This window comes from Vicugna pacos, chromosome 8 (assembly GCF_048564905.1).
Source record: "Vicugna pacos chromosome 8, VicPac4, whole genome shotgun sequence".
Lineage (NCBI taxonomy): Eukaryota > Metazoa > Chordata > Mammalia > Artiodactyla > Camelidae > Vicugna > Vicugna pacos.
The window spans coordinates 14,770,722-14,796,989 of NC_132994.1; the positions used below are offsets into that span (position 1 = coordinate 14,770,722).

Here is a 26,268-nt window from a genome sequence, read left to right on the forward strand (position 1 = left end):
CCTCCTGTTATATCCTACTTTCCTAACCTTCCTTGGCCTCTGTGGTTGCACATTACACTTTTATCCTGAAAAAAACAAAAGCAAAAACTTCCTTTCATAGTTCACACAATTCAATTTCAAACCTTCCCCTGTCAAGTCTCCATTTGACTCTCATCACTCCACTGAGAAAACGCCAAGTAACCAGAGCAAACCATCTCAATTTCTCTTTACATCAGCTCAAACTATCGCCTCTGTACTGTCAAACATTCTCTCTTCCCCTGCTTTCTTTGAGGAAAAAAAGATTCTCCCTCACATCAAAATTAATCACTCCACAGGTGCTCTTTAATTCACTCGTTTTTTTTTTAAAACAATCCCTAAGGAGCTATATGTATGATAGACTTATCTGAATGAGTAGGACTTGGAAGAGTATGAGAATGATTAAGTAGCTCATCTCAATGTAAAATAATGCACTTATGAAAAATTATGGTTATGAAGACTGTGCCATCTCAATATGAGAAATGTTTCTGACAAAAAGCAGAGATCCAAAGTACATACACACCCTTATGGGTTATTATAACAATTAAGAAAAGAAAGCAAACAAATGGAAACAGCCTGCAAGCAAACACACACACCAAAATGATAATCATGTTTATCTTAGAAAAGTAGAATATCACTATTTTCCTCTTTTCTATTTTCCAGAGTGCCTGTGATGTGGCATTACTATGTTTTTAACAGATATTCTTGAGTTACAATTCACTGACCACAAAATTCACCCATTTTAAGCACACAATCTGATTACTTCTGTAAATTTGGAGTTGTGCAACTACAACCACAACGAGTTTCAGAACACTTCCATCGCCCTGAAAGTTCCCCTGTGCCTGAATTGCAATGGCGGTATTATTTTTATAATAAAATGTTTCGTTTCATTCCTGATACAGAGTATGTGGAAATTCATTCCTCTTTCTGCTCCCAGGATACACTGTGTTAATGAACCTCTCTCACTCAGTGAAATCATCACTCTCTCCTTCTGGTCTACGCCAGGCTCCGCAGGACTGGCTTATCTTTTTGTTGCTTTCCTGCTTCTCCTCGGACTTCTCCACTTCTTGTACCACTGCAACTGCTTTTGTAAAACTTTCTGAAAGATTCCCTAACTACTAAATAAAAGTCTTCCTGTGTTGTCCTCGCTAGGAGTTGGTTCTGTCAATCACAAACGTCCACCCCCATCCTGAAACAGTGCCTTCTCTTAATTTCTGACCAGCAGTTCAATTCTGAGTCTCTTCTTAAAATCCTAGCCACTTCCCTTTTTCATTGGCTTCTTTCTTCTGTCTTCTGGACAGAATAACAAACTGTGTTCTAACCTCAGTTTTCTTTCCTTTCTATCTGCTCTTTTGGTAACCCAGCACCCCCAGAGTTTCACCTGTTACCACATGTAGATGATGCCTGATCTTTACAAGCAGCTTCTCTTTAAGTTTCAGCCATTGCCATCGACTTGTTAGAACTGAACATCTGGATGAACCATGGATACTGCAAACCTGCGGTCCACTTATGTCATCTTCCTCCCTGAAGCTGCTTCTCTATCCTGACTTCCCAACTTCTGTGTATGCCCTCAGCATTCTTTCCTGTTTCCAGGTGTGACATCTGAGTCTTTTGTTCTCCCTTGCCATCCCTTGTCTTACTTTCTCTTCTGTCATTTAAATCTTCAAGGTGAACTTAAAGTGATAATGTGCATTCATAATTCAAATTAGTTTAAAACTAGTAGATACAAACTAGGAGAAAATATGAGCATGCTCTTTCATAAATAGATAACCAAGCAGATTATCTGAAGTTTTTCTGAAGGATTACTTGGTTTTTGAAGTGCCTACCCTCAATCAACAAAATAATGACAAATGAATCCTAAATGTTGTTGTTCTGATAAACTTCCTAATAGTTAATATTTTTAAATAATTAATATTTTTAAATATTTTTAAATTTTGAAAAAAATTTTAGTATTTAAAAAAATTTTTAATTTTAATAGTTAACATTTATTAATAATTTAATATATAAATTTTCAGCAGGGAGCAGTTTTGCCTCCAAGGGGACCCTTGGCAATGTCTGCAGACATTTTCGATTGTCACAACTGTGCAGAGGCTCCTGGCGTTTGGTGAATAAGGGCCATGGATGTGGCTCAACATCCTACAATACTCAGGACAGTCCCCACAACAGTTACCCAGACAAACGTGCACAGTGCTGAGGCTGAGAAACCCTAGTTTCAACACATGACTACTATCGTGGCTGAAATATATCACCCCAAAATGTTGAGGCCTTAATTAACCTCCAGGACCTCAGAATAGGACTGCATTTGGAGTCAGGGCCTTTACAGAGATAATGAAGTTAAAATGAAGCTGTCAGGGTGGGCCCTAAACCAAGGTGACTGGTGTTCTTATAAGAATGGAAAATGTGGACACACAAAGAGACCCCAGGAATGTTCGTATAGAGGAGAGACCACAAGAGCACCAGCCAGAAGCTGTCATCTACAGTCCAAAGAGGGGCCCCCAAAGGAACCAGACCTGCCAACCCCTTTATCTTAGACTTCCAGCTCCAGAACAGTGAGCAAAGACATTTCTGTTGTTTAAGCCACCCAGTCTGTGGTAGCCTGTTATGGCAGGCCTAGTAAACGAATACAACTGTACTGCAAAAATGTCCACTTCTCTCTCATCTTAGTTACAGAAAGCTTCCCTGCCATTAGGTTCTTCTTGGCTAGTTCCTGCAAGAGCTCATCTGCCACCCTAAGAGCTCTGAGTTCTTGGTTCTCATAGTTTTGCTTTCTGCCCAGTATAATCAATGTGATCTTTAAGAGGCCAGACACCGTGGAGACAAGGATAAGGCAGGAGGTTCAAGGTCTCACTGTCACTCTACCATATGGCAACACTGCAGTGACTGTCGCAAGTGTGATATGGAAAACACCAACTGAAAAAAGGTGAAGTGGAGGAAGCTTAGCAGAAATGAAAAACCCTGGTGAATCATTTAAATTCTGGGAAAGGAAAGGAATGACAGGGAGATGAAGGATTCAACCCACTCTTAAGGATCAAGCACAGTTCCCGAGCTCTGCCGAGGCATCGGGTCTCATTTCGCTGGCTTCTGACATCGTAAGTTGATACAGCTACTTCAAGGAAGTGGATTTTTAACACCTAAAAATGCACACTTAACAACAGAAGAAGGGAAAAACAACGAGGCTTGCACAAGAGTGGTTTTACCTTTTCAGCGATTTTCAGAGAAACATCTCTGATGGTGTCCAAAGGAGGATAAAGTCGGCCCTCTTCCAAGTGTTTATCTGATACCTGCTGAGCTATAACCTTAAAAAAAAAAAAAAAGACAAAAATACTTCAGATCATACAACGTGGTGGTTGTAAGGATAACTCAGTGATTAGTCACATTCAGGGTCACAGAAGTGGATCACACTAAGGCCATCATCTAATTTCATCTCTCCCTTTATCAAAGGAAAAACTGAGCTCAGAGGGGCTTGGTGACTGGAGGGAATCACACAATCAGTGAAAAAGATGGAGACTAGAATCTGGGTTTACTGGGGGTTTTTTTCCTTGTGAACTTCTAAGATTAAAAAGCCATTTTTCTTAGTTGAAGTTTAGTCAGTTTACAATGTTTTGTTAATTACTGGTGTACAGCATAGTAATTCACTTTATAAATAAATAAATAAATATATATATATATATATATATATACACACACACACACACACACACATCCTTTTCATATTCTTTTTCATTATAGCCTATTACAAAGTATTGACTATAGTTCCCTGTGCTATACAGTAGGACTTTGCTGTTTATCTGTTTCATATATAGTAGTTAGTATCTGCAAATTCCAAACTCTCAGTTTATCCCTCCAATCCCCTTTCCCTGCTGGTAACCATAATTTTGTTTTCTATGTCTGTGAGTCTGTTTCTGTTTTGTAAATAAGTTCATTTGTCTCATTTTTTTTAGATTTCACATGTAAGTGATACCATATGGTATTTTTCCTTCTCTTTCTGGCTTACTTCACTTAGAATAACAATCTCTGGGTCCATCCATGTTGCTGCAAATGGTATTGTTTTATTCTTTTTATGGCTAAGTAGTATTCCATTGTGTGTATAAATACCACAACTTGTTTATCCAGTCATCTGTTGATGAACATTTAGGTTGCTTCCATGTCTTGGCTATTATATATAGTGCTGTATGAACATTGAGGTGCATGTATCTTTTCAAATTAGAGCTTCCTCTGGATACATGCCCAGGAGTGGGATTGCTGGATCATAGGGTAAGTCTATTTTTAGTTTTTTAAGGAATCGTCATACTGTTTTCCACAATAGCTGCACCAAACTACATTCTAGGTTTCCTCTTAACCCAGTTCCTTTTCTACTTACTGTACCATGTAATGCTGGCAGCTTTCTTACTTGATGCACTAGAGGAACAGGAGAAAGAGGAGTAAGGAGGGCAGAGGAGGATGAAAAAAGTGATGGAAAAGGACCTTGGAAGTAGAGAGGGGAAAGCTGTCAGGGCATGACTCCCAGCTCACATTCCCTTGCACAGGAGATAGAGCAGGAGCTGAGAAAGCTATTTCTGCACCATATTAATCTTACACAGAGTCTGGATTATCTGAATCACTTAACTAGCCTCAGCATTTGCTGCCCCAAACCCTTACCCATTTCTAAATGAAACGGTATATATGTAAAAATTTGCTGCAAGGACAGATCTTATGTTAAATGCACTTACCACACATACAAGTAATAATAATAGAGTGGGAGAAACCTTTCAGAGGTGGTAGATTTGTTTACGGCATAGATGCCGTGATGGTTTCAAAGGTGTGTACTTAACGTCCAAACTCATTAAGCTCTATGATTAAGTACATACTCCTCTGCATGTCAATCATACCTCAATAAAGTAGCTTAAAAAATGAGATGAACTGATATCCTGCGCTTCCTGATGTGATGCGCTGAGAATACAATTATCAGGCGTGCAGTACTCCTACCAAACCTCTAACTGTACAACTTGAATTAAATCACAAGGAACATTGCAAAAAACGACTAGCCTGTGCTCTCCGAGTGTCACTGCCACCAAAGAAACAGAAAGGCTGAGACAGTCTTGCAGATGAAGATCAGAAGAGGCTATAAAAGGTTTTCCTTATGGATAGTTGCCAACATCTGAATTTGGCTTGTACATTCGATAATAGTATTATATAAACATGAAAATTCCTGAATTGATAATGGTACTGTAATGATGTAAGAGAACATCCTGAAATATTTACGGATAAAGGGGCATAATATCTGTAAGTTGCTCACAAACAATTCAACAATAAAATACTATAGATAGATCAATACATACACACATAGTTAGCATTTTATGGTACAATATAATATTATATATGTTAAATTATCTATTGAACCTAGCTGGGCACAGAGGTGCACTCAGCAACCTTGAAGCCCCCCCCAGCTCTAATTCTTCTGGTGGAGTGGGTCTAAATTAGTAATATATAGCTGGGTCTTTATTTAATAGAACTGTGGATGTAGAGAGGAAAAAGAGAACCTTTCTCATCTGAGATATTTTGAATAATCAAATACTTCTTTTTCAGGGTCTCTTAATATCTTTTAGATTTTTTAAAATCATGAAATTATTTCTGAAATGTTGTTTTGTTCCATCAGCAAATATGAACGACATAGCATTCCAAGAGGTGAAAGAAGTGGTTCCTGCCTTGAGAGATGTATAATTTAGGGAGGCAACAAGGTACAGGAAGAAATAGAGAAGACCGGAAGAGTAGACCGCCGGGGCCAGGTGAGACGGGGGGGGGGGGGGGGGATGCCAAGAAACCCAGAGGAACGGGGCAGGGAGCTGAGCATGGAGCTGAAGGAAAGCCAGGTTCAGACAGACAGGAAAGCGGGGTGGGCGGTTCAGAGAAGCTGGCTTCCCACGAGGAGAGGGACGAACTGAACTTGGGGAGCCCAAGTGTCCTGACCAGAGAAAGCAGAGGGTCTGTGAGGAGAAATAAGTACTAGAGCATTGTCAACGCCAAATTAAGGCGTCTGGGTTAAATCCCGTGAGTGACAGGACCTCTGAACAAGAACCTTTAGGCAGGGCTTGTGGGGTGGGGAGAGGGAGATGAAGTTATTAGCAAAACTAAAAATGTGTTACATTACGTATTATACGAAGGATTATGACACTTCATTACAATGAGTGTTGATCATAAAGAATTTTAAAATAAACACATTATTTACATTTACTATTCTTTATTTACATTATTTCCTGCCTTTGGAGCAGGATGTGGAGTAAAAATTTCCTTTGTCCCCGAATTGGTGATCGGGGCTCCAAATCCTAAGACAAAGAGACAAGTGTCCCCCATTATAGTGAAGCCACCAAGCAAGCAGGATTGTGATCTCCACTGGAGTCCTAGAGGTGGTGGGCCCTCCCCCCCATGCCTTCCAGGAAGGCTGAGACAGGGAGACTCAGAGACAGTCACTAGAACCAAGGCGGGTAACTCAGTGGCTTTATTCTTCCCCACTTCTCACTGTACCCTGCCTCTTCTTGAAAGCCCAGGCTGCCTTCAAGGAGAGACAGGCACTCTGTCCCTTCCTTGGCCTAAGCAGTTACAGCTTGCTCATGTCAGGGGAGGAGAGGGAGTCTGACGAGAAGGGCACCTGTGGGGCAGTCTGCACCCACTGTGGGAAGAACCATCAGTTTCCAAAGCCGAGTGGCCATTGCAGAGTAGGACCCTGCTGATGTTGGGAGCATGAAAGATCCAGAAGACTGTCTAGAGGATCAAGAAAGCCAAAAATCTCTCTGTGAAATACAAGTGTGCAGGAATAGTCTTTGGGATTGGTGCCAATGTATGCGATTTCTAGCTCCACTGAGATCCAGTAAGTATTTTGACAATAATCCTAACAGTTATTAGATTTAGGTGGCTGAAATAAACATCCTCCTAGATTTCCTACATGCTGCTTTTGTTAACTACACAATGTAATGTAGACAAGAAGGGCTTTCTTTTTGTGTGAGCCCTTCAGAGGTGTGTCTGTGGTGCTGAATTTATTCCTCTTGCTAAGATACATGGTTAGTTCCATTTTCTTCAATTCAGTAAGTATTCACTAAGTTTCTGCTACGTGCATTAGCCTTGTGCTAGGTGCTACAGATGGACTGAAAGAAGGATGTGGGAGACCCTCTGTCTTCGGAGAAGGCAATTTACAACTTAATTACAAGGCAAGACTTAACTAACACATGAAGCTCTCGAGAGCATCACACAACTAGGAATAAAGGGAAATGTTGAAGTTTTTGCTAAAGACAGCCACAGCCGAGGAGAAAGATCAAAAGGAGTCCTAGCAGTCACAGAGGGACCCAAGGGCGAGGCAGTCACACTTAAACTGTGACCTGGAGACAGCTGGCTCAGTCGAGTAGAGAAGGCTTCTCAGAGTCTTCCAGGGTGGAGCATACAGAGGGCAGTTACACGGGTGTTCATATGCATGGTGTTTTAATGGCTTTGGGATGAGGAAGAATAAAAAGAACACCAGGCTTCCAAGCTCTAGTGCCTGCTCAGAAACAGGATGTCACAAAGAGAGGAACTGAAAGCGAAGGGAGATGAGAAATGCTTTTACACAACTGTGTTTAAGGAACGAGCAGGGCATTTCTGTGCAAATACCCATCAGGTAAGAAGAGACGTGGTAACAGATAAGAAGAGAGATACACAGACTTGGCCACTTTTTGAATGAAGAGAATGGAAGTTTGAGATTTACAAATGTTAGCCACTATATGTAAGAATAGATTAAGAAAAAAAGTTTCTTCTGTATAGCACAGGGAACTATGTTCAATATCCTGTAATAACCTTTAATGAAAATGAATATGAAAACGAATATATGTATGTATATGCATGACTGGGACATTGTGCTATACACAGAGATTGATACATTGTAATTGTACTACAATAAAAACTTTAAAAAAAAGAAGATGGATCAGATCTCTTAAAGCATAATTCAAAGAAAAAAGTGAAGACAAAAAAAAAAGAATACTAGAAAAAACTTAGTCAAAAGGGACATGAAATGGAGACAAAGAAAACAATGAGAAGGTATGAAAACAGGAATGTTGTGTTGATGCCTAAGAGAAGAGGAGGGGAAAGTCCAAAAGGTTCAGCCCGAGAGATAGCCAGCCATAATAAGAATAATGCTATTGAGGGGGGTGGATATAGCTCAGTGGTAGAGCATGTAGTTAGTATGAACAAGGTCCTGGGTTCAATCCCCAGTACCAGCATTAAAATGAATAAACCTAATTACCTCCCCCTAAAGAAAAAAAAAGAAAAACAAAAACAACACGAAGAATAATGCTACTGACATCACCACATCTCACTGTTTTCCTTCAAAGGTGTTTGGGAGTGATTATTACTTTTCCTGGAGAGATTTACCAGAGAGAATTTTTTCATGAAATGTGTCACTAGGGGGTGCTGGAGTCATTTAGGAAAGAAAACACAGGCTCCCAAGAAGAAAAAAGATCATTTTTCTTCTTCTGATGTGTCTGCTGTAAAAGACAAGGACTATCTTTCCCTTAACGTAAGGACAACTTTGAAAAGCTTTCTTAGTAATTAGACATCTACTTATGTTTAACAAGATTTATTCAGCTAAAAAACGCTCTAAGACGCCAGCCATCATGCTTTTAACGCAGGGAAGACAAAGAAGGGAGCAGAGCTGGCAGACAGCTTTTCTCATGAATGATGCCAACAGCTAAGCCCGCGGATGATGCTTCTTGAGATCACACCAACAACACAGGAATCTCTCGCAGTGCAGGAAGGTACAGTATGTGTGCATGATGAAAACATGGGAGTATTACTCAGTGTTTATTTGGTTCAGTTCAGTCAGCACGTTGTCCAGTGGTACAATTCTTAGAGAAGAAATCCAAATTTGTCACTGATGAATTGCATTCTCCTCAAACACATCAACCACGTGAACAGTCTCATTATCAAAAGCTCATGATTTTACAAATACGTATCCAATCACTATGTCATCCCGCTGAGGTGTGGGGGTCAGGGGAACTGACAGGAGCCTGAGGTTCGTAGCACTTCTTGGGCCTGAGTATAATATTAAGTCCTTTATTATTATTAAATATTATTATTATTTATAATAAATATAAATTTCATATACAAAACATCAATATTATATTTATAATTATTACTATTATTAAAGTTTCTGACCTAAGAGTTGTGTGTCTTTCGCCAGCATCTAAAAAACAGTGGCAAGCTAATTAGCATGCCAGCAAGGTAAAATTTCACATCCTTCACAGTTCTCAACAGTAGCTTAACAGAGCATCACTAATGGTTCTCCTCTGCAGCGTTCTAAGAATCTTTCCTTAAGACCCACAGCAGAGCCCACTGCAGTCCTTAAGAACTTTTGGATTTTATGAGCACTGAATTCCCCGTTTTAGTTTCTTCTCTACTTAAAATATGAGAGTGTTCTGTATTCTGCACTGAATGATTAACGTCTTTTCACCATACCAATTCAGATTGTTATTTTAAATCTTCAAAACGCTGTTATTTAGGAAGGTTCTCCATGGAGAGATATTTACCACTTACTCCATGATTTGGAAACAAAACTTTAAATTGTGTCATTACTGTCACAGAATTTGATCAGGAGTGTGAAGATTTAAAAAAAAAAAAGGTTCCTTTTCTCGTGAATTGTTGATAGGAAAGTAAACTGGTGCAGTCACTGTGGAAAACAGTATGGAGGCTCCTCAAAAAACTAAAAATAGAGCTACCATACGATCCAGCTATCCCACTCCTGAGCATATATCCAGAAAAACCAAAAACACTAATTTGGAAAGATACATGGATCCTAACGTTCATAGCAGCATTATTTATAATTGCCATGATATGGAAGAAATCTAAGTGTCCATCAACAAATGAAACGGATAAAGCAGATGTGGTATATATACATACATAATGGAATACAACTGAGCTATAAAAAAGGATGAAAATTTTGCCATCTGCAGCAACATGGATGGGCTTGGAGAGTATTACGTTAAGTGAAATAAGTCAGGCAGAAAAAGACAGATATTGTATGATATCAATTACATGTGGAATATAAAAAATACAACTAATGAATATAACAGAAGAAGCAGACTCACAGATGTGGAGAACAAACTAGTGGTAACCCGTGGGGAGAGGGAGTGGGGAGGGGCAAGACAGGGGGAGGGGATTAAGAGGAACACATTATTATGTATAAAATAAGCTACAAGGAAATATTGTAGAGCATGGAGAATACAGCCAATATTTTATAACAGCTTATAGATGGAGTATAACCTTTGAAACAATTCTTCTGCTGGCTGTTGAAGAACAATCATTTCCCAGCAAATCAATGTGAACTTACTACCCACCCCTTATTCTCCACTGGGAAAGATCTGCTTTTCATCGGACTTTACACCTTCTAGGGAATGAGCTGAGATGCTAGAGAAATAAAAAGTCGGACAACCTACAATGAGCCGATTTGGGCTCTGACAGGCTTGGCAAACTTAAGAGTGTGTGACAGTACCTCAGCAGTCGTGAGGAAGACCTTATCCGTGATGTGCCTCAGTCCACAAGCCACAACACCGAGAGCAACTCCAGGGAACACGTAGGAATTGTTGCCTTGGCCAGGATAGAGGGTCTGTCCACTGGGAAGGGTGACCGGATCAAAAGGACTGCCACTGGCAAAAATGGCACGACCCTGCAACACAGACACACAGCTGTAAGCAGCAGCAGGGTATCTTCAAACAAATGCATCAGGACAGAATAGCTCACGCACGGAGCATTTAAAAAGCAGTCTAGTTTTTCAATAACTCCTTAATAAGTCTGAGCAAGCTTTCCTGATGTTGGCAATCACTTCTGGAGGGGTGATTACCACTCTTCTCTCCACTCCAGGAGGAGTGTGCAAAGCACGGGGGACCCCAAGACCACCGCTCTGCTGTCTGCTGAGGCCCATCAACCATTCCTATACTAGCAGCCTCCACTCAGAGGCTTCTGGAGACAAAAGTGATCGGTTAATATTTGAGTATTGGAAAGACTGACATTTTATGTTAGAGTTGAGGATCAACACATTTCAAGGTAATCACTGGGGTACATTTTATATATTTATATATTGTGAAGAACTACATGGAAAATCATCTAGGAAAAAACTAGCACAAGTGGGATTAGAAAATAAAGGAAGACTAAATTATCAATAATTGTCAAAAACTGTCTATTTTTCCCTAGTCTTATTATTTTGTCATAACATTTTTGAGGAACCTCACGTACTATATGATTTAAGACGGCATTAACTCAGGGCTGGTCAGGTGCGGAATTCCACACTGCTCACCAAAAGGGGAGTGTCTGACCTGCAAGGGTGAGCGTGGAGATACAGATGAGGGCACCCAGGCCTCTCAAGTAGGAACAGGAAGCTCTCAACAAATAAAGCATCGCAATCTAAGAAATGCATTTGAGACCTAAAGCACTATATCCCCAACGCATAGCTTACATGGTGACAGACAGGGTTACAGATTCCACCTCTTCCATACCTACAGTCTAAGTCCACTACAGTATTAGTAATCTTAACTTCTTCATTTCAAACAAATGTCATAAGACACCTTTCCTATAAAAAGTATAATATGATTCAACTTTATTCAGGATATAAAAAGATGAAAACAGATGAGAAAGAAAACTAACTCTCATCTAGGTGTCTCTAAGACACTGCTGGGTTTTGCGCAAAATTGGGTTTTGTTTTCAGACACTGTCAGCTCTGTTTAGCAGATAAAATGTCTCATTACAAGCAACTTCCTAATGTAACTAAATTATTATTGGATATACATATTTTATATATATAATTTGATATATAACTTTAAAAATTATATTTGAGAAAGAGACCCACAACATTATATCCACATTTGTTTATCACCCTCTCCTTCCCTCCTACTCTTCTGCTAATCATTCTATAATCATCATATTTTATGGAGGAATGGTATTAAATGAATGAGAGACAGCTAAATGTTCTCATATGCATGGATTGTTAACATGGAGGAGGAAACCTCTCTATACCATTTTTGCTATAATTATAGTTTCTTGGGGTTCAATCATCCTTTTGTGTTTTGTATTTTTAACAGTCCTTTCTGTGCCTGCAGCAGTACAGGCTCACATCCAGCTGTTACAGGCAGACCCTTTCCTGTTCCTTAATCCTTCAGCTGAACCAGGGTTTAAGTTCTCAGCTGCAAAATGACTTAATTTTACGTATAATGATACAGAACTTTCGGCAAGACCATAAGAAAGCGTTTAGGCCATCTATATTGGACACAGTCAGACTTAAAAACACAACTATATCAGCTTGGCTAATTTTGTTTACATTGATTCCAGGTGAATCTATCAATTTTTGAGGCCTATTAAAATATACCCAAACAAAATAATCACTTCGACACTTACTTATTACGCGCCTTCTATGTGCAATGCACCATGCTAAACATTGTTACTGTTCAGAAATTATTTTTTCTCCTTCAAGGATTTAAGGACTGAGGAATCTAAGGCAAATTCCTCAATCTAGAGATGGGATAAAAATTTAAATTATTGAGGACTTTGATGTCCTCCCAAATAGAGAAACAATGGAATAACTCCTCTGCAAAATTCCATTAAATCTAGTAATAAGCATTAAAGGATACACTATGACAGAAATGGAGCCATCAAGTTCTGATTTGTGCAGAGTGACTTAACTCTGTCTTATTTATCTTTTCTAGTTCATTTTGGATTTCTTTCCAAAATAAAAGTCTCAGATATATATGAGTCAACCTCTGGTTTATTGCAATGACATTCTCAAGTCTTTAAAGGGAAGAAAAAGGCTCTTGTCAATGTATTGGTCAAATATATATTAATACAAACAGAGTATAAAATAAGTCACTTTTTGGAAACAGTAAAGTATCCCGTCCCAGCATGGCTGGATGTCAACATAACTGCCCAAAAGCTCCACCCGTGGCATCAAAATCCAAACCCAGGAATTAGCAAAGCAAAAATAAGACTGTGGTTTTATACTGTATGCCTCAATGTTTGGGAATAGCTAGTTAAAAGCTATTTGAATAAGCATCGAGAAACAAGCTTTTCCCTTTTTAACTTTTATGTTTAAATTTTAGCTATTCCCTAATCACTTGAGGAAAATTATCAATAAAACATTCCACAGTTTATTTTGTTTTACTAAAGAAGACAATTTACACAACATCTGAAAAAAAGAAAAGAGCTCTTATCCTTTCTGATGCATTCACTTCTCTTTCAGTCTTGTGTGTATCACTTTTAAAGGTTAACTGGTAAGTACCTGAGATACCCTGGACTTCCCTCTAAAGAATCAAAGTTTGACTGTTAAAATATCAGACGTATTTTTGCTTTACCTTGGTGAATTGATAGCACTGCTCTGCAGTACATTCTGCCTTGCTAGTTGGGTTACTCAAAGCAAAGATAATAGGCCGTTCATTGAAGGCAGCCATGTCTTTGAGAATTTGTTCTGTGAACGCACCACCAACTGCAGCAACTCCTAACGCAGAAATGAGAAACCAGTGAACAGGATTATCATTGGTTAGTTAATCCAATGCCCAAAAAACAATGAGACATGTCAGGTCATGTCTAAGACACCTTACCCAAAATACAGAATATTTGTATTAAAGTGACAGAAAGAGATGTTGGTTAACGCCAGCAATCTTTAGGGTTATCAATCTACAAGTATCTATTATTAAAAGATCACAGATAAGATGTTTAACTTATAAATAGATTTAGTGACCAATCACTAGGAATTTTGATTACAGGCATTTTTCTCAGCAAATAAATGTGTCTAATATGATTATTGCTCTATAAACAATTACAGAAGTACATTTCAGTCTCTCAGGCTACAAAGCAATCGTGTTTTATAATCCAGTGTTAACACTTAAGACAATCATCCAATTCAATTGTAAAACTGAAGTATGACTCACTGAAGAATTTTAACAGATGAATAAAGCAATTAGCATAATGGAAACTAAGACTCCTGATAGAACATATTTTATTTAAAAAGTAATAATAAATAAAGGCTTACTACAATTCCTGTCTTGGAGTAACTGTTTTTACTATGGTTATCATCATTATCCTCAGAAGTGTCATCTGTCTCACAAGAGTTTCTAGCGATGGACTATAATACAAAGTAAGGGCCGTCACTGTCTACTCACAAAATAAGGGATAAAGTTTCATAACTTTGAGTTGTTTTCAACCACATCGAATCTGTCCATGTTAAATATCTCACTGCGCAGGTGTACTGTCTTCAGTGGTAGGAGGAACACATAGATATGTGAAGTTTGGTCCTTGTCTTCAAGGAGGGTCCAGCTCAGTGTTTCTCAGCCTTGGCACCATTAACGTTTGGGGTTGACAGTCCCTTGTTGGGCGGCTTTCCTGGGCATTGAAGGATGTGGAGCAGCATCCCTGGTCTCTGTCCACTAGGTGTCAGTAGCCCTGACCTCCCTCCTCTTCTTCCTCCAGCTGTGAACACTGCAAATGTCTCCAGACATTGCCAAATGTTTCCTTTGAGGGCAAAATCACCCCCATTTGAGAACCACTGTCCATTTGGAGTATTCAAGCCTGGTAAAGTGCTGAATACGCCAGGTACTAGCAGGCTGACAGAGTTAGCAGAGTTGGGATCAGTGAGATAAAGGAGACAGCCCTGAATTTACAAACCTAGGTGTCTATGGGGGTACCGTTGCCTCAGGGAATGGGGAATTTTGTTCATGAATTCCCAAGGTTAGAATTTCAAAAAGCTAAACAGTGTCTCAAAAATCAGCAGTAAGAAAATGATAATCAGGCCAAAACAGGGCAGGGGTAGGGTCTCTGGTGGGAGGGAGAAGCAGAGGCTTACCTATGAGGGCGGTTGGTTTTATATCTTGAACAATGGCTTCTAGGTTCTTCATTTCTTCATGTTCGTGGGCAAATTCCTCTTTCTCTTGTGTTAAGGCAGCACGTCCCTAAGTAAAGGAAATAAAAAGAATGATAAATCTGCCAAACGTATGAGAGTCAAAGAAATTTCAGACTATCACACGCATTACCAGTATCTATGTTTGACATTTTTTTATGTATTACGTCTTCCAGCTGTTCTTCAAGTCTCTTCTCCAATTATCAGAGTATTATTTCACTCACTCGACAAGTATTTATGTCTCAGACAATGTTCTAGGCAATGGGGATATAACAGTGAACAAAGTCTTTCCCATATTTAACTATTATTTAATATGAAAAATCCTAATTCTACGGACATTTTGTGAAACAGGTATTAATAAATGGTAAAGCAAAATGCCATTTAAATGAAGTAACTGTTTCCTAGACATGATTTGAGTTGACAGAGCAGCGTCTGAGAGCGCAGGCTTGACTTTGGCTGCAGCACAACCAATTCATGGACCACTCCCTAAGAATGGAACTCAATGTCATATTTATAACATACTTCGATTTTCTGAGTAAGTACTAGCTTTATATTTTTAATGTTTAAATGTTCTGACTGTAGATGTACCATGTGTTACCTACGAAACATCAAATTATAATACCCTAGCTACAAATTTTTAAGATCTTGACTATAATACTAAATCACTGCCTAACTTCATATGGTGCTTTGTAAGTGTTTTTCACCTATTTCATTTGATCCCCTCCACAATTTTGAAAAGTAGGACAAGCATAATTAGGTTTTTTGCATGAGGAAACAGAAGCTCTGAGATGTTAAGCAACTTGCCCAAGGCAGGTATTGGAATTCAGTCTTTCCAGTAAAACAGCACAGCACAGCCCTGGAGAAAATGCTTTACAAATGGTGTATGTTAGATTGTTTGCAAATTGTTGATCCTGAAGATGGTACAATTTTCTTGCTTTAAAAGGTTATTATCATTTTACCTCTGTTTTAAAAAGTAATACATGTAAATTGTAGATTGATTTGAAACATACAAGCCTCTTTGCACTTGTTTCATCTATAAAACAGGAATTTCTACCTTATCAGGTTGTCTGCAGACTAAACTAAATAATACGTCTAACATACTTAGGACTGTGTCCAATTTTTAACAAGAGCTCAATTAATTGCTGTAATTAAAATTATTTTGGAGAAGAAAAAAATGATTTTTTTAGAGCTAACAGCTTCTTAAGAACAGGATTCACCACTACTCATTTCTGGGTTCTAAAAGGTTTTTATCTTAATGTTTCTCCCCTGCAATCAAAACATACTACATCTGAGATACTGTGAATAATAATCTTATTTAACACTAAAATGGAAAGATAAACGTGCCCCCATGTTCACTGAAGCATTATTTACAACAGTCAAGACATGGAAGCAACCTAAGTTTCCATGAATGAATGAATCAACAAAGAAAATGTGTATACACATACACACACACACACACAGAGACACAAAGGAATATTATTCAGCCATAAAAAAGGAAATATTGCCATTTGGAACAATGTGGATGAACTTTGAGGGCATTATGCTAAGAGAAATAAATCAGGTAAAGAAAGACCAAAAAAATCTCTAAAAATCCCCCCCCCCAAACTATAAAACAAACAAAAAACCCAAACTCGTTGATAGAAAGAATACATTTGTGGTTGCCAGAGGCTGAGGGTAAGGGATTGGCCTAATGGATGAAGGAGGTCAAAGGGTACAAACTTCCAGTTATAAGATAAGTAAGTCCTAGGAATGCCATGTATAGCATGGTGACTATAGTTACTAACACTGTATTGTATATTTGAAAGCTCCTAAGAGAGTAGATATTAAAAGTTCTTAACACAAGGAAAAAATTTGTATCTATATGTGGTGATGGATATTAACTAGAGTTATTGTGGTAATCATTTTACGGTACATAAAAATGTCAAATCATGTTGTATACCTGAAACTAATATAACACTACATGTCAATTATATTTCAATTTTTAAAAAATTATTTAATTCATCCAGAATCAGATTTGAAGTTTACTGTTTCATATTCACTTCAGAAGGGAACATTCTAGTTTCATCACGTTTACTAAAGAAAAAAATTAGTCAAAAGGATCATACAAATTTGGTTTCCACTTTCATCAGAAAGCATCAGATTGTTCAATATAACACATCAGCACAGCCTTTTTAGAATCAGCCAAAGCCTAACAACAAATAGTTGATGTAAACCTAGAATGGCTTTGTGAGTAATCACTGTATATTCTCAAACAATTCTTTTGTATTTATGAGATAAGATTTTTTAAATTGCCTTTCAATGATATAAAAAAAATTTATTACAGTATGAAAATCTTTACAATTCTCACTAAATGGGAGCTGGGGGCTACCAGGCACCCCCATCCATCCTCACCTCTATTAGCTTCACAGTTGGTAAGTTTATTTCCTTGACTCAATCTCAGACATTTCATATCTCACTCACAGGATTAATTAAGGATCATCCTAGCATGTACAAAGTGGCCAAGGCTTAAAGATAATTAGTCACAAATAAGAAAAGAGAGGTAGCCGGGTGCTGCAGAATGCTCCCCCCCACCAAATGTTTTGATCATTCAGGCTTTGACTTAGGCCCCAGGTCCTCATCATCCCTTTCCTGTGTCCATGTTTTTGCCATGTTACTTGACAGTTCCCTTTATAAAAGACAGAGGATAGTTCCCTACCCCTTGTCCTTGGATTTGAACATGTAGCTTGCTCTGGTCAATAAAATGTGGGCTGAAATAACAGTGTGTCAACCACGCTTAGGCCTTAAGAGTCACTGGTGTTTCTGCTTGCTCTCTCATGCCGTTTCCATTGCTCTGGAAGTGCAAGCCAGTCTGCTGGTCCAAGGAGGATGAGAGCAGACCTGTACCCAAGCTGACCCATACAGCAACACCATCAGAGCTACCCCATCCGACCCACAGGTGTGTGACAGATGAATAATTATTGTTGTACATCACTGAGATTTTGTGGCCTCTGGTAACACAGAGATAGCTGACTGATATGGGGGATGATTTTAATTTTGATTACATTTCCACTATTTCTTTTTACCCAATGTGCTTCCTATCAGCTGCTTTGAAAATATGAATTTCCTTTCCCTGAAATGCTTTGATGAAAAGAATGCTTTTGCAACCCATCTGCTACCTCAACATCCTTATTACTGCTTAGTTACTTGGCAAAAAATAATCCTGCATTATTAGAAAGGAGAGAGAAATTCTGATCATGAATAGGAGTAAGAATTTAGAACCATTAGATAGCTTTACGGCATTTAACTTTCTAAATTATTTCTGAGCTACTTCTGGAAGTAGTGTAAATTAAAATTCATGACTATTTTCATTCTCACAACAATGAAAATTCTGTAGGACAGGTGCTAAATAAAGTTGCAGCTTGGGGAGACATGTTTCCTGGAAATAGTAACTTTCAGCTTCTAGAATTCTAAACTAAACACGACACAATTTTGGCTTGTTTCTCTTTCCCAGAAATGCATATACTCAATTGCAGGTGTAAAGGTAGGTACACTACCTAAAATTTATCTGAGGCCCTACATGGCAATTATTGCAGAACTCCAAATTGCTCCTAGCATGACCTCCAGTACACTGGAGGCTATATTCCCAGACTCCCTTGCAGCTAGGGTCTACTTTAAATCTTGCACTCCCTAAGTTGATGTAAGTTCCCAGGACCTTGAAGGAGAAACGGGCATCACGAAGGAGTAGCCATGTGGCTCTTCTGGAAGCTCATGGTGGTGGCAGTGTTCATTTTAGGGCAGATGTGGCAATCTCTAGTATCTAATCCACCGCCAACAGGTGGCTGCTAAGTAATGCTTTAGAGATTTGCTTTTAGGGTGTTTTCATAGGCCAGGAAACCTGTCTAATATTAGAACCTCTGCTAGGTTTTCTAACAGAGAAAAAAGATCTCAGGAAAATTATTCACCTACTCCAAACTGGCTACGGTCATCTCAACTCAATGTTATGTAATCTTGAAGGCTGCTGAGAAAACGCGAATCTCTTAGTGAAGACAGTATGCATCACACGGTTTGCCTATTGGTCTTCTGGTTCCCACCTGACAAGGATTAAGTATTATGTGAATACACTCCATTAAAGGAGTAACCGACACTGAATATGGTCAAGGAATTACCATACTTCCTAGATCTTGCTTTCAATGTTATCTTAATGCATTCTAGAATCATATTTTCTTCTTTAATAACAGTGAAACATTGTAATTCATCTATACTTGTGGTATTCTTTGAAATAGAAAACAGAAACCCCACTGAAAGGATTGTGAGCAGAAAGGACATTTATACGAGTTTCAGGATTACTAACAGAATAACAAAAGGAAGTACTAAAAATTGTTTTAAGAGGAAAATATGCCACTAACTTGTTTAAAAAATGCTTGGACTCACAAAACAGTACGATTCCACACAATCCATGTAAAACAGGGTGGCCCACAGCATAAAATGGAAGAATTAGAAGCTCACAGGGAAGGCCTCCTAAAAACACCTGGGTGTTTCCAGTCTGAAAAAACAACTGATTCCTGACCAGCTACTGACAAACAATATGACAATGAGACTATATCCAAACTGCTTCCGGTATAGAGTTTTAAATACATTTGCATATGGTCCCCTAAAAAATGGAAATCAGTTCATTTTCATTATATTATCAAGCCAAGAAGTAGCCTCCAACATGAGAAAATAAAACTAGCATGAGTAAAAGTCTTAAAAATGATTTTACTGGCACCTGAAATAACCAAATTCGACCTTGAATAATCCGAATTACACTGCCGCTACAAGTAACATGCAATAAGAGAAGAGGGTCTAGTCTGTTTATACTGAATGTGGATCCACAAATCCATAGTGTGAAATGATTTTAAAAGACATTAAATAATCTGAGCGTGAAAGAGACACAATCCCTATTTTCTTAGTTCAATAATTCAAAATATTTTCCTGAGTGCAGTGTCCGAGATTACCCCAAATAGCAAATTTTTAAAAATTTAGAAGTATTTTATAAGTTGTCCTCACAACTACTGGCTGCTGTCAATAGAGCATTAGTTTGTGATACATTTTGTTGGCTTAGGGACATAAATAAATAACTAGTAGCAGAATGCATTCTAACAGCCAACAGTAAATACACGGATGTTACTTCTGAAAATCTTTAATGACATGCAAAAAATATAAAGAAAAGCTTCCCACTTAGACACAGAAAATGCCATCTGCAAATACTGGAGATTGGTGATGATGACAACATGATGAGAATGAACCTGATCTGGTCATTCCAAAGCTAATGAAGCTCCAGACTCACCTGAGGAGAAATGGATTCCTCAGCCCCGTTGCGAGATATTTTAATTCAATTCTGGGATGAGGCCCTGGAATCTGGATTTTTTTAAAGCTTCTCAGGTGATTTGAGTGATTAGCCAGTTCTGAGAATCACTGCACTAAAGGACTCATCAGAGCTCTACCAGATGCATTTTTAAAAAGGTACAGGGTATATTTTCAAAACAGCATAAAATGATGACTTCTAAAGAAAACAAGCTACAGAATAATGTAAAAGCACAGATTTCTAGGACTGCACTTTTGGCTGGCAACCTGAGATTTAATGAAAAGTACTTAACGTGGCTCAAACCCCCTGTTTCCTGGAATAAGAAGCAAATCATAAAGAAGGCAGTAAACATTGTATGAAAAGATGTATGCTTTCATCATGAACATCTTACTTTATTAATCATAGTAACAGCACTGGCAGCTCCTAGCCACAAAGCCAGACTTGCCAGAAGACATTCATCTAGCAAGAAACAAATTACCTACAGCCTCACCCCCAAGGGCTTAATTTTTGGTGGTGACTTAGGAACGCAGAGAGAATAACTGAAAGAGGGCCAGGAGTCATGCCTGCTGGCACGACTGACGGGCTCTCCGTGCCAAAAACAGAAGAATCAAAAGACAAAACAAAGTTCTCCCCAAATATTTTCTATACCATTTTCAAGGTTGATGTGACAATCTGGATTAGATTAAAAAACTATTGGAATGTGACCTTCTCTAGATCTGATAATATTCAGGCAAATGCCTTTACCTCTGGGCTTCTATTTAAGTCTTGCTTTTTTCCTCTTCTCAAAATCCAATTTGGAATCCACCTTCTTGGTGCCAATAACTTCAGTTGGAAGTGGAGAGAGAAAATTTATTTTCTCTTCACTCTCCCTTTTCAGGACCCCTTGCTGAAATGCTTCTTGCTTTCTTTTGGCAAAGGGCATGTGGACACTTTTTAATCTCAGAAATCCCAAATCTTACGGTGTTTCTTTTTTTTTTTTTTTAAGAGTCTCTAATTAAACCAAATGTATTATAGGTAGCTGGGGATTTCTTCTGAATGTTATTATTTCTTTAGTCTCTCCACTACCCCCTCCTTGTTTTGTGCTGATTCTTAGCACAGGATAGAAGACACAACCACACTGAACTTCTCCGTTTCACAAGCACATAGGTTCTGATGGGGGTGGGGAAGATAGGTGGCTAAGAATGTCAAGAGCTAGCATTCCATGACCCAGGAAAGGTGTAACACTGATAAATGTGCATTCCTTCCTAAGCACAGGCACTAGAAGAACTCTTGAATGCACGTCTGCTTGGACAACATGCCCCATTTTCCTGGCCTGTTTTTGTTGTCAAATCATGAGTTCATCAGAGTCAAACCTGACCCCTCTTTATCTGCAGACAGAACCCTCCTAGCACACTGTCTGTCAGGAACGTTCCACTTACGACACAAGTATGTGCGCTTGTTAAAGAGCTCAGAGCTGGGTGTCATCATCTCCGGACAGATTAAAAGGAGATAAATGACGTGACGAAGGTATTTTCCATGTTAGAGGCTGACAGAGGGGTGCAGAGCGGTCATAATTTAAGATAATAGGTGGTTAACTCCATCAGCATTTAACTTTGTGCGGTTAAAACAACCACAATTGTCTGACTGTCTACAAGACTCGTGTACATAACCTTCTGCCTCTGCTCTTGTTAACAGCTACAGATACATTGATCATACTCTATAAGAAATGGAAAAGAGGCAGGAAAAAAAAAAGTCAAGCCAGGTACTTTTTACCAAGCTTCGAAGTCTCTTCGGTGTAGATTTTTTTTTTTTTAAACCACAGTGTATGAAATACATTAACCATCGTTGAAGGTGGTAATAGTACTACTGGCTAAAACTCTGATAAAATCACAAGGGAAAGGAAAACTTTTTCTTTACAGTATGGCGTTTCAAGCCCTAGAACTAAAGATTAAACTCTCAGGAAGGAGATAACTATATTGTCAAAACCACTCTCAGAACATATAAAATATTTTTACCCACTGTCTCTTTCACAGGAACCAAACTTTTAACTATAAATATAAAGCAAAAAATTTTTTAAATAATTGAAAACAGAATAATGTAAAACAGAACAAAATAAAGTTAAAATCAAAACAAAACACCATAGTCTTAAGTCTTATTCTAGGTTACATGAAGGGTATCCTTCAGGATCTCTATTAATATCCTACTTTTTATTTTTGAGTTTTCTATCCTAGTATTCATTTGGCTTATTAGTGAAAGGTAAAATGTATTGCTTAAGGAATAGATTAAGCCTGGATTGGTTTGTTTTGTGGCTTCTTGTCCTCCCCCAAAATGCTCCAAATTATCACTGCAAAATGCAAACACTAGTCATGCTGCCAGTGTTCACTTTTTCATCCTTTCTTTACTGTATTTATTCTCCCTCTAATTTTTATTTTGGAAGGATTTCTTTTAAACCAAGAATTGGATTTTTATATTAAAATGGACTAGTATTAGTTGATTAAATAGATATGTCAATTGTTTCTAGCTATAAGATGCTAACCTAAAATATCTGGATATTACCAGTGACCAAATAATCCATTTCAATCAACCTCACTGATACTGATGAGTTATTTAAAATATTGATATTTATAGCCATATGCATATAAGGTAAATGATGGAAAATGCTACAGATGTGATACTGAAAATGAGAACCGAAAACAGAAAACACATTAGAATAATGATCATCTTGTCTGATGATGATGTAACTTCATAAATGAGCTAACCTCACAGTTTTACTTTTTTAGTTCCTGGTTTTATGTCTTAAAGACTGAAGGAGTTTGACTAATAAAAATTTTTATTTAGAGCCTTAAGATAATTTTTATACATTATAAACAATCATATTTCAAGTTAATGAAATGAGTTAAATGATTATTATTGGTTCTCAAGAGAGGATATAAAAATACAAAGGATAAAGGATAACAAACACAAAAAAATGTAAAATTGAAAGCAAGATTATACTAATTTAGTAGTTACTCTAAGATTTATTATTTCTGCCACAAAAATCAACATAATAATTTCGACTTTTTAAAAACATTAAAGAAAAAGTGGTTAACTGAAGCTTCGTATGTTTCTTTTATATTAAATAGTGTACAAGCTATTACATATATAACAATCTTTTAAAACGTAACTTTATTTACCTTGGCAAGCAGAATATACCCAGTTCTTTATCTTGGCAAGTCAAAGACATGAAGTAAGAGTGACTGATTAGGTCTAGGCAACAATTTACAGTTACTCCAAATACTAGTCATGCTATAATCCATGTTATTCCAAGTATTGTAACCCATGGAATCTGGAGTCCACTCAGTTCAGTAAGTCTATGTTAGAATAATTTGAGATGCTAAAATCAATGTACTTTTATGAAGATTTCACTTTAAAATGTCATTAGAAATCACAAAAGAAAACCACCATCGTGGGCTTTCACTTTTCAAATTCTTGAATGTATCACATCCTTAAGTACAGCCCAGTGTACTCTGTGTTTCATCTGTATCCGTATCAGACAGCATCACTTGGAAACTAAACTCATTCACGTGGACTGACAACTCATGGAGTTGTAAGGCGCCTACTCACAGCACAGACAGCTTCCAGAGCTGAGCCACAGTGCTCTTCTTTATTCAGAAGAGTGTCCGTAGCCACTGACACGGACATTGGTGTGTAATGGCTGCTCTTTTCACACAGTGTTGGGTGGGAGGTGGGTGCAAACAAGTCGTCTGTGAGATGGGCATCCAGAATGGAATATTGATTCTTATTCTGGTTAAAAATGACAAATTCTTACCTTTACTATTAATCCTTTTGAGTCAACCAACCATATCTTTTTTATGGCTTCCTCCTTGGGTAAACCTTCTTTTTCCATGGCCATAACAATCAGGTGTGCAATCCCTAAGGCAGCCTGAGAACAAAAATTTAAAGTTGTTCCCCATAATAATCTCTTAGCAAGAGTTCCACCTCACCTCATTTTGTCTCTGTTAATAAGAAAGTACAAAACTGCTCTCTGTCTGTTGACCTAAAGAGTTATATGCATTCATTTATACCAGGAGCAAAGTATTCCTGTCACATTTAGGTTAAGCTAAGTGATAAGTATTTATACTTCTTATTACAACAGAACCACTATTTTGTGCCAATATTCAGCCACAGGTAAACCAGTGATACCCTTGACTGTCAGTATCTTTAATTTTGTTCATACAATTAAGATTTTCTCCAACAAGAAAACACTGCATTTGAAATAAAGAACTGCTCAACCTTTCTTATTTGACTACACTGTTTATTGTTCAGTTCAGGTTCTGCTAATTGAACTTGAAAAATGAAGCCTGGTCATTTGGATGGGGACTTGACCAATTAGGCAAGAAAATGAAACACATAAAATCTGTGTTCCCCCACATTTATTTACTCTCTTCATTTGGACAAAGAAAGTACTGTAAAATTTTTTGCAAGATGAAAAGAATCAACATCTTCGGTATATGATAGATTTTGAGATAATTTGTGAAATTTCCAAAACCTTTTTAGGGACAAACAAATGTCAGTTTTGAATCATCCAACCATGAACACCTCCTGTCCTTCTAAGGACCAAGGATTGGCCTGTGCCACTCAACAAAACCCTTTGGAAATTTGAAGAAGTCCATTAAAATTAAGTACAGCATGTAACAATTCACAGAAATAAAAAACTCAAATATTAATGAGCTATAATTTACCTTTGATTTTTATTCTGATACGAGAATAAACCTGACTTCCATCCTAAATACGTTCCCATATTTGTATTTTGCCATGTAAATACCAGCTTCATGTATTTTGTTTTATTTTAAGAACAAGTAAATTCAAAACCAACACAAGATACATAATTTCCAGCTGTATAATACTCTTATTCATAATCATATTAATTTTGAAAATTTAAAGCTTCTTAAAATATGGATAGCCACAAAGTATTTTTCCATTTATTGCATTCCATAGTTCTAAAAAGATGTTGGCAGTTTTCTTACAAGAAGCCTAAACTAAACTTGACAGTATAATTTCTATTTGGGGGTGAGTTATAATTGCTGGAGTCTCATTTTCTTCTTTCATATCATTAATTTTCTAAAGATAACAGAAAACAGTATTGTTTTTTTGTCTTCCTGCCACACCTTCCAACAATTTAAAATGTGTTAGTTATTTTGCATGTGAATGGTTATAATGCATAATGAATCTCTACTTCAAAATATTTTTTTCTTAAAAACTTGTATAGAGTTATATTCATGCACATTGAATTGTGAGTCAAGGTAAGAAAATTTTTGTATGTGACACTGGAGGATACTAAAAATTAGCATCAGCTATAATAGCTTAAATTTAAAGGTTTCTCTATATAATTAATCATACAATGGAAACCTTTTTAATTGGGGGAATCTTTCAATAAAACCTACAGCTGCAATATACTAAAAATTTGAAAGAATACCTCCAACATCAAATCAATGAACAATTCAAGTGAATGTTATGCTCACTGGCTTAGGAGAATGTAAGCACTGTATAAGGCAGGTACCTCTCCAGCTCCCTGGAATAGTACTGTTTGATCAGACAGCTTGTTCTTGGTTATTCGAAGGGCTGCGAGGATGCCGGCGACTGCAACAGACGCTGTTCCTACAACAAGTAAGACACGCCATGAGCGATCCTCAGACGGGCACTGCAGAGTCCCAAGCCTCACGTCCTTACTCACATCTTGAAATCATCACACACCAGGTTAACTGGTGCAGAAAGGGAAACTGCAGTTGTCCGATCTCATGTCGGCATGGTACGTGACATTCTCAGTTTGCTGACATCAGTCTTTTAAGATAGCAACTTACTACTTTTGAAAACTCTCCAAAAAGAAAGTTCCATGGCTTAATTTGGTGATGCAACAAATAAGAACGTGGAATTTGGATTCTGATGTGGATTTCCAGCTCCACCTGCTAACCAGCTGAATGAATTTAGAGAAATTACTGTGTGCATCAATTTCCTCAGCTGTAAAATAGTTGTACTATTTGAGACCAAAGAGTACCAAGTGCTATTAGAAAATTAAAATGCTTTGCTTTTCTATTGG

The 26,268-nt window shown here is 37.8% G+C and overlaps 1 protein-coding gene across 2 annotated transcripts in view; it reads right to left on the bottom strand.

The window, feature by feature from the left end:
* Positions 1-26,268, bottom strand: part of ME1 (malic enzyme 1) — a 179,829-nt gene that overhangs the window by 2,171 nt on the left and 151,390 nt on the right. For both annotated transcript variants that reach the window (XM_072965568.1, XM_072965569.1), the window contains exons 8-13: positions 25,732-25,829; positions 24,001-24,114; positions 14,837-14,942; positions 13,350-13,492; positions 10,505-10,678; positions 3,213-3,311 (exon numbers count right to left, since the gene is read on the bottom strand). In XM_072965568.1, coding sequence (XP_072821669.1) covers positions 3,213-3,311; positions 10,505-10,678; positions 13,350-13,492; positions 14,837-14,942; positions 24,001-24,114; positions 25,732-25,829 — 734 coding nt within the window. The remainder of the gene's footprint in view (positions 1-3,212; positions 3,312-10,504; positions 10,679-13,349; positions 13,493-14,836; positions 14,943-24,000; positions 24,115-25,731; positions 25,830-26,268) is intronic.